Source organism: Neolamprologus brichardi, chromosome 1 (assembly GCF_056152115.1).
Source record: "Neolamprologus brichardi isolate AB-2024 chromosome 1, ASM5615211v1, whole genome shotgun sequence".
NCBI lineage: Eukaryota > Metazoa > Chordata > Actinopteri > Cichliformes > Cichlidae > Neolamprologus > Neolamprologus brichardi.
In genome coordinates, this window is record NC_142104.1 from 16,599,760 (window position 1) to 16,620,978 (window position 21,219).

Genomic DNA, 21,219 nt, shown 5'->3' on the forward strand with positions numbered 1-21,219 from the left:
TTCAAACATTTTTTTTCTAAAACTTTATGTAGTGCTTGGGCTCCTGATAAATCCCTAACGGTCACAACAACACAGCTTCCGTTCAACTCACTGTTACGTGCAAAAAGAAAAAAAAATCTTGCTTCTAGGCTGAGCAGTACCCCAAAGAGTTGTATGTGAGGATCAAACAGCTGGAACGGACATTAAACGGTTTTCACCCCAGCTCCCTAGTCATCGTACTATACGATCCATCCCATGTGTTAATAGCTCAGGCAAGTGTCCAGAGAATTCACAGGAATGAGTGAGCATAATGCATCCTGCCTCCTGCATGCTGCTCGACCACTGAACAAAACCGCACTATGTGTTTCCAGTACTTACACCTGACCTGGAGAATCTACTGAGCAACGTGTGAGAAACTTCAGAAAATGCCTCAGACCGGATCGGGGAGTTCAACGAGTGCAGAAATGGGCAATAGATATAAGGTGGAAAAACCTTTATTTATTTTACAGAATCTGTCACAGCCAACTGAAATCGCCATGAAATCCATAAATCGGGTAATTCGAACTTACATTAACAGCTGTTTCACGTCATTCAGAGGTTGCAATAACTAGTCGTAAAAATGAGGGCCAATAACCCAGCTTTTAAAGTGGTCATTCAAGTTGGCATGGCAACTAAACTGCTTGGTCCCCTGTATTTCCTAATTCTACGTCCAGTCTTTGACAAAACAAATCGTAGATGTCATTGTAGCAGTTATCTTGACAAAGATACGATTGGACCGGGGGGGGGGGGGGGGGGGGGGGGAGGTATTTTAAATTACCTGCACAGGAACTCCAAGTGAATGGTGCGTTTCTTGAGTTAATTAATCAAACTTGTAGGCTTTATAAAACATTTAAAATGTAAAAGGGTAAAGTGATTTCACAAAGTGGAGGGGGAAAAAGAAAAAAAAACATGTCATCCTCTGATTGGCCATGTGCGGGCACGTAAAACCACACCAGCCTCATCGGAGCAAAGAATAGAGGCATGCTATCGGTATTAGTGCTGGCGAATCCAGCTATTTCTCACTGTAGTGAAGTGCTGCTCAACTTTCCCGGCGATCGATATTGTTCGAAACCTTAAAGATAACGGATTACGGCCAACCGGGCCGCCTTGTGCAAAGACACTCCGTGCACACATTTTCAGCACGTTGGACAGCGCACGGCGCCGCATAGGCGGTGCGCGGATTCAACCGGTGGCTTTCAACGAGCAGAGTGAGGACCAGAGTGGACCGTTTGACTAAATGCTGTACAAAAACTCTTTTTACGTCACATGTCTGATAGGATTTTTCTGCTTTCTGCACTTGGACTAGTGTTTTTCTCGTTCTTCCTAATACACCGTGTCTTTGTCGATTCCATCGTGTGGGAAGGCGTGCCGAGAGTGGCTGACTCTTGAAGCTGTGTGCTGAGTAGCGTGGAATAGGTGACTGTCAGGCGGGAGGAGTGGTGTGGTGGTGCCTAAGAAACCTTTCATTTATAAGGATGCTGGTGGGAAATGCCTGGAGACAGAGATGACGAGATTTGTCAAAAGGCGCTCGAACTCTTGTCAGATCTTTGTTCTAAGGGGGAAGTGCAGAATGAAAACTGTCGGGATTTTATCTACTATTTCCGAGATCTCGCCAGACCACGCTACACGGATTCAGGTGAGGCATCATTTGCAAGCTTGATTCAATGGTTGCACTAAATTCAGTGGAAGTGAACTCGCATATGACTTCTTTCACTGAACATCGCACGCATAAAACACACTATAGGTGGTCCAAGCTTGGCTCGACTACTTCACGACGAAGATTAGTCCATAATATTAAAAAAACATTAGACTTGTACATTATTTTTTTCACATTAGTTAGCTCACTGATCCGGTTAAATTATGCATTTTTCGAGGAAGTCCATTTTCTCTTCCATTTTTTTCCATTTCTATCACACGAGGTTGGCGTGACATCGTGTAGGCTAGTCTCTGAACACTCATCAGATATGTTTCACTGGATGAGTTGCCCTGCATCGTGTATTTACTGACGTGTCACAAACATTGAGTCATACTACTTTGAAACTTTGCCTCTTTTCTTTTTTTAAAAAAAATTCTTACCTAAAACCTCAGCGCGACGTGAAGCATTTGCTTTTTATAATTAGATTTAGAATTGGCCACTCTCGCTTCATAATTATCAACACTTAGGGTAAACACATTCGCCTAAATGGCATGCATAAATTAGTGTCTGCGTGCATGTGTGCGGAGGAGAGAAGGAACGAGCGAGAAAGCGTTATTTGGAGGCGCGCGAAAGCGTAATTCCCGCACATATCCACTGCATTCCTTCTGCTTCCATAGTTTGCATCAATGATTATTCATCACGTGACAGGACTTTGTGAATTGTCAGTCTCCTCCGACCCCCAAGCTCTCCCTTCTGTTCCTTTCCACTTTACTTCAACTATCCCCCAAAGTCCCAGCTCTCCTCTTGCTCCCTCATTCATCATATAGGCCGATCTTCTCTTGTCTTTTACACTGACACTTTCAAAAGTGAAATTATGTGGGTCGCCCGTGGGGCTAGCTATCAAGAGGGCTTACGGGTTTAATTTCTGTTCCAGCTGGCATATATCACTCAGCGTGATGGAAGAAAGCCATAAGAGAATAACAAAGGAAATAAGTACAAGGCAGAAGACAGATACTCTTTCAGCTAGTTGAAGCTGGGGGTGTACCGTTCATATATATATATATATATATATATATATATATATATATATATATATTTTACAAATATGCTAAACATAAAACATCATTTTGACTTCAGATTTGACTTAAATCAATTACGTAAACATATTTACAACTATTTTCTCAAAAGATCATAAAATATCAAGGATCAATGAAATAAGAACTGGAACATGAAAGAAAAATAAAGATGTGTAACATGTATTTTAATGGATTAGTCACCCACTTGGAAAGATACCTTTCTTGACACTCTTACAGAGAGTATGTTGAGAAGTTTAATATCAATCCCAATGACTGTAGTCAATCAATCAATGCCTGTCCTGCTGAAGCCAAATGCCAATTAGCTTAGCTTTAGCAGGAACAGAAAAATGTCTTCCACTGTTCAAAGCACATATCACAGCTTCTAATTTTTACACTTTAAAACTAGCATCATTATTTAACAGACTGTGGCAATTAATCAGCTTTAGAGATACGGGTAGGAGGATTAAGTTACCTTGGAACAGAGTCAGGTTTCAGAGTTTATTAGTGCAGCTTTATATTTAACAGATATGTATGCGAGTGGATTTAGTCTTTTCATCTGTCAATAAGCAAGTAAAAAAAAACAAAAAAACAAAAACATATTTGCAGAAATGCAAATGCAATCGAATGCTTCATCCTTTACAACATTGGGGACAACCAGTTGGAACAACCTACTGTACATGTGTAACATATTTCATTTCCAATAGTTTTTACTTACAGAGAGGTATTCTTAGGGAAAATAACATCCCAGAAGTAGACATTACATATATTGCCTTTTCAGCACTTGCTTGCCTCCTACACTTTTGCACCTTTGAAGGTCCTGTGCACTAAAATTGGTCCACCCTCTTTGTTCCAATGTAGTCTTTAAATCCCTCCAGATGTCTATAGCTTCTTCTCCACCAGGCAGCATTTGGGCGGCCTGCCAAACCGACTGTGGGCTCAGCGTCCTCAGATGGCAAGTCCCTCAATTTCTCCACATTATTCTCTCAAATCACACATACTCTGGTATTCACAGAATTTCACAGTGCAGAAAGGACAGTTGGTCTGTGTTCCTGTGCAAGGTCTTATGACAGCTCCCACACACAGAGCTAGTCCTAATTGCAGGACTGTGGGATTTGGAGGGTGGGTTACCTTACCAACAGCATATAGTGAAAAGTGCAAAAACCTTTATTGCCACATAAGTACACTTTTGGCTGTTTGGACTAAAACAGTCATGCAATTGATGTGTAGTCTCATTAACTTTTATCTAATACGCTTACCATGACAAAAAGTCAGCCTCAGACTCTTAATTTCAAGTGTGATCTTTACATTAGATGTGTCAGGTGTGATTCAGCTCATCACGAGTCCTCTCATATTTTTTAAAAGCAGCTCTTCTTTGTAGTATCAGTCAGACTCAAGACAGACTGAAATCAGCTCTAAATCTGTGCCCAGCCCTGTAAGTGGGAGCAGAAGTTTATATGCAAAAATTCTAAAGTTCATGATTATTAATCTCACTCATTAAAAACAAAAGAACAAAGTGGATCTTGACAGGCACAGTGTTCTGTTGCTATAGCGTGCAATTAAAAAGAAATAAAATGAGAGGATTAAATGTGATGAGTTCAGGAAATAGTTTGCTTCTACTAAACGTAACATGATATCTGTCAGCTACAATTCGGATTAGTGTACAGCTTTAACATTTCTAATATAAGCTACTTTTACTTAGCTGCTGCCAAAATAAAATAATGCATTCAGTCCAACTGTGTAATAGCAAACGTATCCAACAAGTCGATTTCAAATGCTACATCTAATCAAATGCCTTGTGTTGCAATGAAATTTAAACTTATTGTAGAGCCATTAATGATACATAAATTATAATGATAATCCTGTATCTCATTAATCCACTCTCTGTTTCATTTAATTGTGCATTAGTTGTACATTTGTTGCTAGTGTCTAAGCAGATTCTCTGTTCAGGTATTCATGAGGAGAAAGTCTCCTTGATGTGATACACATCATGATTATTACCCTTTTGTTAAATGTATCAACATACCAATCACTTGATTTCCTGGAGGTTTTATAGGCTAATAAAATAACATGCTCTGCTTAACAGTAATAGGTTAATCAGGAAAACAATCATTGCTTTTTCTAAAAACTTCACTCATTGTTATGACTAATGTACTTAATACAGATTACACCAATATTACACTTTTGAGTTTTTATCTTTTGAAAATTTTATTCCAGTCTTCTCAAGCCTGATTTGTCTTTGCATACATGAAGGGACAAAGGATATGTCTGCTATAATACTATGGGCAAATAATAGCCTGTTGCATAGTCAGCACATAAACTGGGAATAATCTGTATCGCTGCCCTCGCATAGCCAAAAATAGATACAGTCAGGTGGATACAGCAGACTGGTTCTATTCAAAACACTGTGCAAGAGCTTGGGCTTTTCAATAAGCAAAATTACCTCAAAGATGAAAGACCGTTACATTAAATAAATAGAAGCCATGTGTTAAAGAGAGACAATGGGGAACTGGTTAGAAGAGGGATTTGGGAGTCAGTTTAGCTGGTATCAAAGCTTAGAGGAAGCAGCGGACAGTGGCAGAGCAGGAAAGCTCAGGTGGACACCCTGGGGACTAAAAGGGTTAGAAACAAGAGACCTCTGCTGGTGGGCCAGAACAGAGGAGGTCAGGCAGATGGACTGAGCAATGGAGACTGACGTTGCAGAAGAGTTCAGATGGTTCTGGCTGTCGGCTAAGGTGCTAGACAGGATGGTTGCTGGAAACCAGAGTCATCTTTAGTTAAGGGAAACCAGAAGAATCCTCAGTCCTGGCCAATGAGAGGATGACATTTGGAAAGGGGTGCAAAACAGGTGACTGCGGTGCTGGGAGCTCACTGAAGCGTGGCAGTGTAGAAAACCATATGCAATAAAAATACGAAAACTGCATCTAATTACCCATTATCTCTATTGGTTAAATCAAACATACAGCACATATTTTATAAGGTCATGTGTATAAGAACATGATACACTTATATAAGTGGCCACTTCAATTTTTAACATATGATATAATGTTTTGCCAATTCTTATGTAATTCTTATAATTACAGGCCATGAGATGGTTGTGAAAGCAGACACTTAAATTAGTCAATAATAGTATGAGACACAGCATTAATAGCAGGTTTTCTGCAACTAATAGGGAAAAAAGGGACTTCAAAAATATATGTCTTGTAAGACATGCATAACCTGAATGGTTGTGATCAAGATTTTTTAATTCTTATTTAATGTGATTTTTGAAACTATGGTGACAGGGGTGCATAGCTGGTCAAAATCATCAAATACAAGAGATGAAGAAATAACTGAATGATGAGTCTTGGTGGCCCTGATAATACAAAATATAAGAGTAAAAGGGGGAAAAAAGACTGATGACCATTAATGATGCACTGGAGACGGTTGTTAACAATGCAGTGGTAAAGCACCATGTCAGTATGTGTAGTATTTTTTTAACAGTCAGTACACTTGGCCACGTTATGAACAGCATTTATTTCTTCTGTTATCTTGATGATGAACAATTAAAGTAATTACCACTTAATCATTTTTTGCCTCACAAAAGCTCAAGGATGGATAAGAGCTTAGGGAATGAGGGAATTCAGCATATAGAAAGTGTAAGCCTTTGATATTTCCATAATTACACACGCATAACAGCTTTAAAATCTACACAATCCCAGATGCGTACTCCATTCCTTATTTTATTTTGACCTTGTCATTGCCCCTGGGATTGGTTAGTTTTGAAGTTTGGATTCTTGTTAAATATTATATAATGCTGGTTTCTTTTCTGCTTTCACTGCTGCTGTTTTTAAATGTATGTGTTTTTGGTTCCTACTTTGGGTTTAATATACTTGTGATTTATTTCAGTTATGAGATATTATTGCCTTTTTAGTTTCTGTTTGGAGTTGATTATCATTTTTGTTTCCTCACTGTTTTCTTGTGTCCATGTTGAGTAGGTGTTCTGGATTGTTTCCTGTTTTACTTTGATAGTTTTCATTGGTTGTTTTAATTTGGGTTTTTTTGTTTTTCTTTTTTCTTTTTTAAATTTATGTCTAATTCTCAGCCAGTCCAGCATCTGGATCCTCGTCACCGCTTCCTTCATGACAGACCCATCCTAACTTAATATATACTACTAAGACATTAGCCGACATAAGGAGTTTATACGATTGTTCTGGTCTGCTTCAGTGACATTACATCATAAAATAACGGTGCATAAAAACACACTGTTCAAATTCAGATATCAAACAGTATCTCAAAAACATGACATGGGATTTTCAAAGCAAAATAGCGTGCATATCTGTAACACCAATTAGGATGCAAACCATCTCAAGCCTGTTTTAACAACTTTAAACTTTAATTAAAGCCTCAATTAATTTTTATGAAAATGACACATGCTGTGTTTGAACTTGTGACATTTAAAGTTCCCCACAGAGCCACGTTTCTCCAGTTTGGTATCTCAGAGACTCCAGCTGTAAAACATGGTTAAATGCAACCTTTTTTCATATCTTCCATGGTCTTGATTGACATTAACAGCACTTTTTAAAAAGGCACAACATTATTACATGTTTTTAAATATCAGTAGAATTAACAAATTTCTGGTGTTAATACATCTAATATATGTGAATACATACATACCCTTACCTCAATTTGAGGCAAATGGTTAATACTCCATGGGGTCCTTATGATCCAAAACAAGACTTCAGGTAAATTTTATTTGCTTATAACAACAGTTGTCTTATGGTGCTTTATATTGTATGAGGTAGAAGACCTTAACAATATTAGAGAGAAGGAAACAAGCACAGAGAAAGAGGCTCAGGGACATTTGCAGCTTCTGAAAAGAGGGCAAGCAGAACAGTGAAAACAGAAAAGTAAAGATCATTTAAGAAAAGACTGGTAATAGTAATGTACCTTAGTATATTATCACTGTTTGGATGAAAATTACTTTTACTTGCAATAAAGTTGCAAAGTTCATGTAATTATTTCAGAGTCATTGCAGCAGTTTCTATTTTTTTTTAGTGCTTTTGCTTCTTGAGAGCAGAGATGATTCAGATGCCCTTGATGACTCTGTTGCTTCACACCTCATCTCCCTTTCCATGGTGACTTGCACACCCTGGGCTGGTGTAAACAAATGCAATGCACTGAAGAATTATTCAGTGTCATGCTTTGAAACTATGAACTTGATAGATGAAGACCTGGATTGATATGCTGGTAAAACTTTTTATACTCCCACGGCCATTACTCCTGGTGTTGCCCACAAGTACTGCTTATATATAATCACACAGTTTATGATGCACATGTGTGAACAGTAACTGAGTAGTAACTTTAATTTTGCAAGGCTGTTATCTTTAGAGTGACATCTTTAGTTTGTTTATACGTGTTTTGTGGATCCACAGATTTAACAGGAGAGATAGAGTAGCTGTTAGGAGCCCTTTAAACTCCTGCATGTACCAGTGTAGAGCAGCTTCATGAGTGATCTTGTCCTTGAATTTTGGGATTTAATAGTATTTCTCTTATAAACTCATCTGTTTTCAGAATGTTTTTTTTCTGTTTTGTATAAATTGTGACTTTCACGCCTTCCCTCCCCATTTGTCAAATTGTTGTTTTTTTTTTTTTTTTACCACAGACCATATATAACAGCCTGTAAATGTTTTTCTTGCAAGCTGTTTTTTATACCCTCTCATTTATTTACATGATAATATACATTAACCCCACAGGCAGCATGAAGGTTTAGCACTTTATTAAACTACTGGAAACATTTTAAATTCTTGCAATTAATGTACCTCACTGACAGTTTCACACTATAAATTATACTCACGGAAGAGAGTTAATTCTGCTTTCTTGTGGCTGTAACTCAGGTGGCAGAGCAGGTGAGCCACTAATCAGAAGGTCGGTGGTTCGGCAAGATACTAACCCCATGTTTGCCTACTGGTGGTGGTCAGAGGGCCCGGCAGCCTTGCCTCTGTCAGTGCGCCCCAGGGCAGCTGTGGATACAATGTAGCTTGCCATTGTGAATGGGTGAATGACTGAATGTAGTGTAAAGCGCTTTGGGGTCCTTAGGGACTGAGTAAAACGCTATACAAATGCAGGCCATTTACCATTTCTTTTCAACGTTCTTCATCGGTCATTCCTACGGAAGCCAGGAGAGCTCACCAGCTCTCCTAAACATCTACAAACAGACAAATCCAAGCAAGTTCAAAAAAATAATCTTCATCAGTATGACAATAGCTGCTTTGCAAATACACACAAAACAAACCACAAAGCAAAAGTCAAATGCCATGTGCATGCTTGAAAAGAATTTCTGAATTGTCATGTTAAAATGCACAAAAATATTTTAACTTATTTTCTGAAAACAACAACAACAACAAACCAAGAACTGTGGTCATCTGTGGTTGTAATGCTGCATTTCTATATTTGGTTTTGTTGTATTTGCACCTCTTTTGTGGAAAAATCATTTTTAAAGTTTCATTTCTCACCATAATTATCAGCAAAGGAAATTAAATCGAAACATGGGGGGCGCACTGCCCTTAGAGTGCAGATATGAGCCTCCATTGGATAGTTAAATACTGCTACTACTACTGTACATAATTTTGATTTTATTGAGCATTCTTTATGAGAATCTGTTAGAAAAGAAAATAATAAATCCAACAGGACCTGTACCTGTGTACCTGACATGTTCATCATGCAGTATTTTTAAAACATTTACTGTTAACTTAATCATGAAATGGTTATATATGATGGTGATATCAAATATCAGAGTGCAACAAAGCAAAAAGAAGACTTATTCACTGTCAGATATTGTTCTCTCTTTCCAGACATATCTGTGAGTCTGCTGTCATTGGTAGTGACTGCCTGTGGCTTGGCCCTCTTTGGGGTCTCCCTCTTTGTTTCATGGAAGCTCTGCTGGATACCATGGAGGGAGCGTGGGCTTTCCCCCACCACCAAGGAAGCCCATGGGCACCTCAACCCAACTATGAGCCCTCTGCCATCACAGTCTGCACCCAGGCAGCCAGTTTACACAGCTGTGGACCCCCCGATGCACAACCGCCGTGAATCATCACATTGTTCCATGGCCAGAGAGCCTACTCCCGTGGCATCTGTTGTTTCAGTGGAGGCTCCGGTGACTCCTGTATCACCACCACCTGTGGTCATGGCCACACCAGAGGCAGCTATGAAGATCAGCCACACATCTCCAGATATACCACTGGATGCCCAGAGTAAAAGCAGGGAAAATGGAGTTCACACTAACCCCCGAATGCAGAGACAGACCACTGAACCCCCACCTTCTGGATGCTCAATGTCTGAAATAGGGTCAGTATGAGGTATTTGTTGATTTATGTGCTCCCATAAGATATGCTGGCCTTATTTTCTAAAAATCCCCTAACAATTATGATCTCTGTTAAAAAAGCTAACATTCAAACTACTAATTGTTTCTGCTACTTTTCCCAATAGGACAAGAGAGATGAAAGACAAAATGACTTGGACTTAACTTTATTTATGACTCCTGCCAACATGTTTCACATTTTTACTTTCTATTTGTGCATCAACTATAATACATTTAAGGATTTTGGTAAAGGAAAACAACTTGCACCTTATTTATGATTAGGGTTAGGTAGTTCAGAGGCTTGGTTGAAATGAGGATTTTGTTAAGTGTAGGTGTCTGAAACATGAGTAAATGTCATGTGCAGATGTGAGTATGAAAAACAGACACATTATAAGGCAATAATGAAACCAAAACAACAATTTCTTTCTGCTAGACTATAAAATGTATAATACAGCACACTATGTGTACACTATGTTCTTGAAGTGAAAAGCAGCATTGGCACTAGATATAAATTATGATATGCAGAACAATTCATTATGCAGGTTGCTTCAAAAAATATGCAGCTGATGTTTTAACATTCCTTCTTTTCATTGTGTTAATGTTGTATGATTTTGTTTTCTGTTGATTTCCTTTGTGCACAGTCAAGGGTCCATTCGTAGACACATGAACCTCTCTAACCCAGACTTCAACGTGGCCCAGTTCCAAAGGCAGGACTCCCTCACCGGAATGGGCCTGGGCCTGGGCCGCCTCAAACCCGAGCTCTACAAACAGCGCTCCCTTGAGGGGGACGAAGGAAGTCGAAGAGACGGAGGTTGTGGGCGCCTCCATTTTATCCTCAAATATGACTGTGATATAGAACAGTTAATAGTTAAGATCCACAAAGCAGAGGACCTCCCAGCCAAGGACTTCTCCGGTACCTCTGACCCTTATGTTAAGATCTACCTGTTGCCCGATCGAAAGACCAAGCACCAGACAAAGGTGCACCGCAAGACACTCAACCCTGTGTTTGATGAGGTCTTCCTGTTTCCTGTGGCGTACTCTGAGCTTCCTACACGAAAGCTACACTTCAGTGTCTATGACTTCGACCGCTTTTCACGGCATGACATTATTGGTCAAGTGGTGGTGGACAACTTCCTGGATCTGGCAGATTTCCCCAGGGAGACAAAACTCTGTCGAGACATCCAGTATGTCTCCTCGGTGAGTTAGAACATTCACTCAAAACTATGTCATATTTACTTAGATCTGCCAGGTTATATTTAACTTTTTCCCACAAAGGCTGTGTGTGACAGCTGTGTGGAGAGTTCAAAATTTGTCCCTCTGTCTCCCACTGGCAGTACAAAGTACTGAATTTTTTTTTTCTTTTATCACTTGTCAGGTCTGAAAAAACAGGACAAAAATTAGTTGATAAGGTGATCAGGCCTGTGTTTGAAAACTGATGTTTTTTTTTACTTTGCTGTCTCTCTCTGCTGTCGAGATGAAAAGACTTTAAAAAAGCATCTGTTTAATAACAGATGTAGTGACCCCGAGCGTAAAATTTTACTACACAAGACATCTATGGCATCTGTATTGATATTATATGCTTTTTAAAATTGCCTTTACATGCCCGGAGAATGATTAGCAATAGATTTTTCATTAAATATGGTTTTTGGAAGGAATACTAATTTAAAAAAATATGCATTTAGAACAGTGTTTAATACAATACCTTCCTTTTTCTTTAACAATCCTTGATGCTGCACATATTACAAATAGATGACACAAGTGAAGGACTGAGGCATTTTATTAGCAATTACTTTTACTGCATCTGCTCCCACCTATCTAAATTCAGTTTGCTCTGCTGGAACGACCTGTTTACCATGAGTAAATTAAATCCTTTGAGACTTTTTAAGGTCAACAGGATTACAGGCCTCTTGCCATGTTACCTTACTGACTGGGTGCTAGTAAATCTCATTTTGTTAGGACCTGTTTCTGTTAGACCTATAAAGTGAGCATACAGTTGCACAGAGAGTGTCTGTCAGTGTATGTACGTCCTTATAAGACCAAATGTGTGTGAGAGAGAAAGAAATGGAGAACAGGAGAAAAAAATATTTAAAAAAAACTGAGAAAAGACATACGTGCCATTTTTCTTTCTTACATTATTAGCTATTTAAGATCTTTATAATATTTTTCACTATTCCTGCTCATCTACTTTAGAGGTGAAAGATTTCAGACACTACAATACAGCACTGGTATTTATATGTTGGCCTGTTTTATTTACAGGCATTTCATTTATTGAGCTGAAACAGCTGTAACATGCAACTGATCCCTATATTCTGTTTGCAGTTGATTGCAGGAAACAGTTTAGGCAACAGAACTCAATAAAAAAGATCAGTAAAGCACAGCTGTGTAAAGGAAAACTATTGGTTGAATTTAGATGAGATCAATTCCCAGTCACTATGTTAGTTATGATTTTACTTGTGTAAGGGTATAAATCTTAGTTAAAACATTGCAACATTGCTTAATAAGCAATAAGACAGTCCAACAGGAACAGCCGTGGTGAGTCAGTCTGGAAACTGTAATAAATGTTTACTGTGGAACATAGTTAACCTTCTCAGCAAAAATATTTTAATAAGATGTGGAGTGTCTTTGCAACTGGGCTTACTTTAGCAGTGCTGCAGCTTTCTGAAATCTTTCAGCACAGTGTTGCTATAACCGAATGTACTGCGCTTTTCTTTAAAACAATATTTTGACCACTGCCGACCTTTAAGAATGAACTGTTTTACAGACTCATCTCATCTCAGTTAATTCTTCTCATCTTAAGAATTGACTTTTGAGCAAAACATGAAGCCAGTTCAACAGCAGACAAAAAAAAGCATGGCAGTATTTGACCGAGCAGCTGTATGTCTATGTTGTGCATATGTCTGTCTCTTGTTTATCTAATAAGCAAATCATCGTCTGCCTCTGTTGGTGTCCAGGCTTGTCTGCTACATCGCTACATCTTTTGCAAATGTCTGCACTGCAGCCATATCAGTTTTAATAAGGAGAGCACATTAGTTAGCAGAGTTTGTGTGCCTGATGCACTGGCCATTAGTAATGTAAAACAAATTGTTATGCTTTCATCTTTAATATAAGGAGCTTCATCGCTGGATTTAGATTTTCATTTCACAATTATACTTTCATTCAGATTAAGAACAGTAATACAGATGGGAGACAATCAACTAAATATTAAATCGAACACCACGCACTTGTTGTGGTTGTTTTTATTTGTTTGTTTTTTAATGCTCATTCTTTGTTAGAACTTCATTACATGCAACTGAAGATTGCATTATCACACATATTTGTTTATTCACAACAGCAATATGTAATTAAGTGCGTATTACTGCATATATACTTATAATCCCTGGTATTATTTCAAAAAAGCATGCTTTTATATTCTTCTCATCAAGGCTGCCACATTTATCCATGCATTTTATTGTCTATGGTAAAGGCACAGTAATCAGTTTTCTTTTGCCTTTTTGATCTTGTCTGTTTCACCTCATCGAAATTTAGATATGTGGTGTAATTTTGTGCTTTTTATTGCTGTGTCAGTTTAAATTATGACAACGCAGAGCTCAAATTTGTGGCATAGTCCACGCCTGTCTAATTTGCAGGCTACTGATAGCAGCTAAGGTTTTAGTGCATAAAGTCTCACATACAGTGTGCCAAAGACCATTAACGGCTTCCTACTCATGGCCTCTAAAAATACTGACAGAATCTGTCTCTTCTTTCTGTCTTTACTCTGTCTCTCTCTCTTTATCTATCTCTGCCTGCCTTTTATTTCTCAACATGTCTCGGTCTTTCTTCATCACACGCACAAATGCATAAACAGACACGGACGCACCTGTTTTAACCAGGCTGTGACGAAGTCATCAGCTGTGTCCAACTTTTAGTACGCAAACAAATTGTTTAAAGTAAAACAAAAAAGAAGTAGCTTACTCAGAAAAAGTAATTAGATGAGAATGCATATTACACGCATTCTGAATGTAGTGCTAATGGGTTCTATAGAGTGCTCAGAATGGCTGAGATATTCACAGACAGTAAAATAACAGCTTTTGAGGCAGAAGATACTGGAAAACATAAAAGTGAGAAATGAAGAGGGGGGAGGAGATGCAGAGAAAACAGCATGACGATACACTAGCATGCCAGATCGAGCCTTCAGGGGAAAATGCTCACAAAAAGTATTGGGATTGTTTTGATCCATCAACATATGGATGTTTACTGGATCAGTGCACTTTTGCCCTGTTTAACTGATTGCTAATCAATGTTGCCTGGCTGGAACAGAATGGTGTGTGACGGCTGGTTGATGGGAACCAGTGATTAACGGAATCTGGAATTCTCACATTTTCACACTGTTCAGTTTTTGTCAGTTTCACAGCACTCAGCTAATGCACACAAACAGAAAAAAAAAACACAGAGTACACACAGACTCTTACACTTGTACAAATGCTTTTTCTCAGAGATTGGTACAGATGCCCCACACATATATCCTCATAAATGAGCTAATTATCTTTGGACACCAGTACATAGACATGATATTCTGTAACCAGTGCAGAGAGCTTATTTGATAGAAAATAAAGAATTATCATTAAGTCTTGATTTCCAGTGGGACTGGCCATATTGATGTGTCATTGCCAGATTTTAGCTTGTTTAGCTCTGCTATAGAAGCAGATTGTAGATTAATGAAGAACATGTGTTATTTTTACTGGATTTAAGAATGACAGTCTCAGTATAAAAAAAGCTGTATAATACATTTGATGGTTTGAGTTTTTAAATACAGAATATACTTGTGGCATACCAGCCTGATTATCAGAAACGCTGAGCATGACATTCAACCTGCAGATGTTACATGCTATTTGATGCCTAAGAGGTTTTGCGGAGCACGTAAAACACAGTGCTAATCTCTTTCCCACCTGTATCACAACTATTAGACCATGAAGCATGTAAAACAGATAGTTCTGGGATGTGGGATGCATTTTCTGGAGGGTTTTTTGAGTTAATTCATCCTTCACATTTAAAAGCCTTGATGAGTACTTGATCATGATTGTAGTAAAATATACAAGTGCAATTCATGGGTGATCTCTCTCTCTGTCTCTCTCTCTCTCAGAAAAAAACAAAAAACAACACAGAAATACACACTCACAAAATGCCAAATCACAGAGTTTCTCTAGCTTAACCAAAAATAATAATAATAACTCAATAGTGTCCAAGTGTGTGTGACATTCCTAAGACATGCTGTAGAAATTGTTGCCAATTGTATGGATGTCCCTCTTGATAGATTTCCGCATCTCCCTTTTCACAGATACTTCTAAAACTAGCACTTAACATACATTATACTTTGGACACCAAATTAGTTATTTTGAATATCTTAATTTAAAAGGCAACTTAGGATACATAAGAGTTGTTTTGAGTTGTTTTCTTTTCATTGCCCTGCTGCTGCAAAAAACATTCCTACTTGGTCTTTGTTACTTTTAGTATGAGAGTTTCATGACAATATGGGGCAAATCTCAGTGCAGTTGAGTAATATGATGTCATTATCACAATTAATGGAGCAGCAAAGTCAGTTGATCCTAAGTTTTCAGTGTTGTTGTTTTTGCACTTCAGTTGAATTTACTGAGCTTACAGATAATGATGAGTTGATGACACGTGCTTTGAAATACCAGCACAATCTCACCAACATAGCAGCAGATCAGCAAGAGATTCTACTGTAGGTGTCTTTACCACACATATCTGTGTGCTTTCCTGGTTCGCACTTCTTTTGTGGAGTTATTTTAAGCACTAGCGATAAGTGAGCAGCAGCTGAACTGAAGCCTCTGTGCCGGGTGAAATATGGGAGGCTTTAATTGGAGCAATATGAAAGAAAATAGTATTTGTAGGAAAGTTGTACACTGTAAATAAATGACCAGAATAATACACAATCAAACTCATTTTAGAGTAAATATTTTTTGTGTCTTTTAGGATAATGTGGACCTTGGGGATCTGATGTTTTCACTTTGTTACTTGCCTACTGCGGGCAGATTGACCATTACCATGATAAAGGCTCGCAACCTCAAGGCCATGGATATCACTGGTGCATCTGGTAATTAAAATCTGATACTGACTGTGACTGCAGCACCCCACTGGTATCCCAAATGTAAATCAAGTTCATTTTTCTTGTTTGTGTCATTTTTTATAGATCCATATGTGAAAGTTTCACTGATGTGTGACGGTCGCAGATTGAAGAAGAGGAAGACGTCAACAAAGAGGAACACTCTGAATCCAGTCTATAATGAGGCCATTGTATTTGATGTCCCTCCAGAAAATATAGAGCAGATCAGCCTTTTGATTGCTGTGATGGATTATGACCGGTTCGAGAGTTTCTATAGAGTAGTTTCTACATCTTTTGCATGGGTCAATGTTTAACTTATACTTGCTGCATGGCAAAAGCGGATAAAATATATTCAAAGAACATTTGCAAATATTTCCTCAAACTCTTTGTCTCTGTAACATATTGTCTTGGGTGGTTTGCTTTTCACACACAATATGTAAGACATTATTATTTTTGGAAAGCATGGGAGGACTTATAATATTTTTTCTTTCTCCCTTATCCTCCTGGGTCTACAGAGTAGGCCATAATGAGGTCATTGGTGTGTGTCGAGTCGGCAATGATGCTGACAGCCTCGGTCGAGATCACTGGAGTGAAATGCTTACATATCCCCGAAAACCTGTCGCCCACTGGCATCCTCTCGTTGAGGTGAGATGGCATGTGTTGACACACACACACACACACACACACACACACACACACATATATATTAGGGGTGCAACAATACACAAAATTCATGGTTTGGTTTGGTTCGATACTTTGGTGTCACGGTTCGATATTTTTTCGATACAAAAAAATGTTCATGCTTTTTAATTTGTCATTTATTAAAATTATAAGTATATATTTTAACTCAAACGTACAGTTTTTAAATTTAATGTTGCTGAAACAACAAAGTAAAAAAAATAAATCTATCTGATCGAGAAATCACTCATCTTTGGAAAATAGAGTTTATTACAGAGAAATGGCTCTTTCCAAAATAAAAGCTATACTATACGCTTCTTCTGGGCTATATTCTCAGCAGCATATTAAACATATCAGGTCCCCATAAGGAGAATCATATGCTAACGGATGACTCGGGTAAGGTTTGTAGCATGCGTGCTTGTTGTTTTTATCTGCTTCCACTTGTCTTTGCACTAGGATGATGTCGGCGTAAATGTGCAGTTATATTCGTTGTGTTCCCACTAGTGCTGTCAGCGTTAATCTCGTTAAAATGACATTAACGGCATAACGCGGCAAATCTCCGTTAACGATTTACCGCGGAAAGCCCCATGCGTGGGGCTGGACGGCGTCAACAACCTAACTGGACTAACACACTAGTTCCCACCAATTGAGCATTGCGTGGCACATCCGACATACTGTTTTACTTTTGTCCATGACGCGCTTACCATCAGGGTCATACTTCACATGAAAACCAAAATAGTTCCAAACGCCAGATCTGAATGAGGGTGGGGGAGGTTCAATTTCGGGTAGCGTTGAGGCAGTTGCCATGTTGCAATGAGCTTAGCTTCTGTCTTGCTAGGTTGCGCTGCACTCAGTGGATCTGCGCTCGACAGTGCAGCCTAGGCGGGGAAGTCGAACGCAGATCCACTGAGCGCTCGACACAGACAGCATCGTCAGAAGAAAAGTTGATAAAATAGATTAAAAAAATTTGTATTGTTCGATACATATGCGTACCGCGAAAGCACTGTATTGAACGGTTCAATATCGATACATGTATTGTTGCACCCCTAAAAAAAAAAAAAAAAAAAAAAAAAAAAAAAAAAAAAAAAAAAAATTATATATATATATATATATATATATATATATATATATATATATATATATATATATATATATATATATATATATAAATATAAAATTCCCCTCCTCTTTCTTGGGTTTCTGGTGCTTGAGGTATTCAGGTCGGTTGGGCCATCTTCCTGAAGTTTAAGCAGTATAAAATATTTATAACATAAACATAATGATAAAAAAAAACATTTATCATTAATTGAGGTTAGAGTTGACAGATGAAAGAAAAAGAAAGTGTAAGTGGGTAGGAAGCTTATCACTGTCCAGTTATTAAGGCACACTGAGCTCATTACTATTCACTGATACTGAAGTGTGTTGTTACAATGCAGCTGTGAAAAGATTTCTGGTCAGTGGTAAAGGGAATATGGTTGTAAGCTATAACAACGTAAAAAAAAGAGAGGATGTCTGCCATTTCATGGAAATCACTTTATTGCCAGAATTGACAAGAAGCCTAGAAAGCTCAAAAACATTATATATCTGATTTAATCATTTTCAGTGAAAAAGAAAGTGGCTCTCTCCAAAAAGTCCACAGATGGTGATGCTATTTTATGTGAAATTGCATATCTGTGTGTGATGGCTAAAATATAACCTGCTCCACCACAGATCAAATTGGCTGCCAAAGTTTCCATAGCAATGTAGCGCCTTCTGTAAAATTGTTTATTTTTCTACAAATACAAGCTAGTTTAGAACTTGTAGTCATCTTTGTAATTTACCAGTATGACTTGGCCTTATACCATTGTCTCTGAGATTATGATATTCCTAATATTTATCCCAAATCTTTTTTTTTAGCTGTTGAAGAGGAAAGGTAGACATAGCGGACAAAGCACTGACACAATACAGCATGTTTTGTGAATGGCAAAATAGATATCCTTCAGGTTAAAGCCACCGATAAAACTCATGCACTAATTGCCGTACTTTATTCTAGTGTGGAGTGAAACTATTGTGAGTTTGAAATGTCTCAGCTACTTCTATTTAGTGAATGGTAAGGGTGTTCAGTTTCTTATATGTGAACTTATCCATAGAACTTCATAAACCAAGATAGTTCACTACATTCATACATACATTCACACTGCAAGTTCAGTGCTCCTCTATCCAGCAATATCAAAACACCTACTGAACCCTTGTTCAAGTGGATGCACTCAACATACAAGTCCTTTACTTGGAAAGTCTCCAAGCCTCTTGAAAATGTGCAGGAGCCATTGTGGGGCAGTAGGTTCAATTTTGACAAAAATATCTCCAGGCTTTATATTTTTCCTTCTTTGTTTCACTTTTGCCTCTTCTGCAGCAAAGGTAAGTATTCATGTACCCATCACTTTCTGCACACTGAACCTTCTCTCTATGGATACACATTATTTCTTGAATAGCCTAGTGGTAAGACCTGTTTACCTTTCATAAACTGAATATGATGTAGTTGTTGAGGTTATCTGACAATATTTTCTCAGATAGTAATACTGCTTTGACAAAACTGTGTTTTACAGGTTACAAATACATACCTGAACTGGGAATCTTTGGCCAACCTCCATGCAAATGACACTCTGTGCCCTCTCCACAGGAGATAGACATTGTAGCGGAGATCAAAGGGTTATAAAAAGTTAATAAACAGCATTTAAATGTCTAATTTGCAGCATTCCCTTAGTTGGTAACAGCAAGGGGAGTAAGATTGGTTTTCCCAAGGGATGAAACTCCCCAAGTGCCAATAAGCAGATTTCTGAAATATGGTGTCTGGCAAAAATTCTATTTTTTGCTTTCGATGTAACATTTATTGCTCTTAGTTAATGATCGGTCTTCAGTTTGTTCATTTACAATGATGGTCAACCTAATAAGTATCTATGCCAAATTCACTGAATGCTAAAGAAACCATAGTTATCCTGCCCAATTTTGAGTCAGTTTATTCTCATGCTACTCACAAAACAGTACTGTACTTTTTATGCTGTGAGGTTTCAAATGCAGGTCTGTTTATGTGTTTCTATGCTAAATGAACCACTTTATCTATAAAAGCTTTTATCCTTTCACCTGGACTTGGCAAGAAAAAGGTGCCATAGAAAAAACGTCTATGCTAATAAAATTTAGTGAATGCATAAATAAACTGACCTCCCAAAAATCAAAAAATGAAATGGCAGACATACAGTGTTTGTTTCACTGCCCAATTCATCGCTCTGTAGGTGGTGAGTACATTTGTTCCAAGATAAAAAGGTAGGATTGGCTCTAGATTTATTTGATATCATCGTACATCTGTTTATATGACTAATAGAGATGGAGTTTTTTTTGTTTGTTTGTTTGTTTGTTTTACACTAACTATCATTGCAATCTTTCTGCTTTATTCTCTTGCAGTACCAGGGGACCACAGGTAGTAGCCAGGGAGGATCCTGTAATTCTCTGAAGACACCTCCTTCACCGTAGCCATGAGCAACAATTCAAATAAGCCGAAGGCTGTGCTATATGTACCTTTGGGCAGATGTGATACAGAATTTTGCTCATATATGGTCCTAGCATAAAAAAATAAACACATGCATTAATACCTATGGAAAAGAAAGACACAAACTTTGGATCAGTTGCATGTTGAATGACTGCAAAGATGGATGTTTTTTTTCTATGATGTTCCATAAGAAAAAGAACCAGCACAGGCAGATATTTTAGGTCTGAGCTGTTCCTGAGTTTATAAACTCATTGCTCTTTTTTTAAATAGTCTTGTTACTTGTTTTAATGAGATGAGTCTGTAATTGCACAATGTACTTACAACCAGTTGAACTGCCATACTGTTCTCTTTTTTTTGGTTGTGAATTGGTGCATGAGGTCATGTTTTAATGGGATATCTTCTACTTGTTTGTTGGTTTTTGTTTCTATTTTTTTTTGAATAGGATGTATTGTTCTGTCAGTTGATGTGCAGTGACAGTTCATTTTTAGGCAAAATACCTGTAAGTAAAAGTATGTTAAATGTTACGAATAAAAATTATTCCATAGAAAAATGTTCACCAGTTTCAATTCAGTTAATTTGAATGTGAATTAGAATTTCATAATATGCTAGATTTCTATCACTTTAGCAACTATAGTACACAACACTAGCTCTTCAAGATAAAGTAAGTAAGTAAGTAAAGTTTATTTATTAAGCGCTTTTCGGAGACAGGCAGTCACAAAGTGCTGTACACGAAGATTAAAATAAACAGAACATTAAGTACCAAAATAGACAATATAAACAGTACAAAAGGTTAAAAAACCAAAACAAAGAAACATCTGGTTAACATGTTAAACAACAAAATAATGAAAT

General features: G+C 37.9%; 1 protein-coding gene across 1 annotated transcript; it reads left to right on the plus strand.

Annotated features, from left to right (window-relative positions):
* Positions 1 to 945: 945 nt before the first annotated feature.
* Positions 946 to 20,920, plus strand: syt9a (synaptotagmin IXa). Its single transcript, XM_006779999.3, has 7 exons — positions 946 to 1,654; positions 9,561 to 10,056; positions 10,711 to 11,266; positions 16,040 to 16,160; positions 16,257 to 16,428; positions 16,685 to 16,814; positions 20,286 to 20,920. Exons 1-7 carry the CDS (start codon positions 1,507 to 1,509, stop codon positions 20,352 to 20,354), a joined length of 1,692 nt encoding a protein of 563 aa, XP_006780062.1. The 5' UTR covers positions 946 to 1,506; the 3' UTR covers positions 20,355 to 20,920.
* Positions 20,921 to 21,219: the final 299 nt, after the last annotated feature.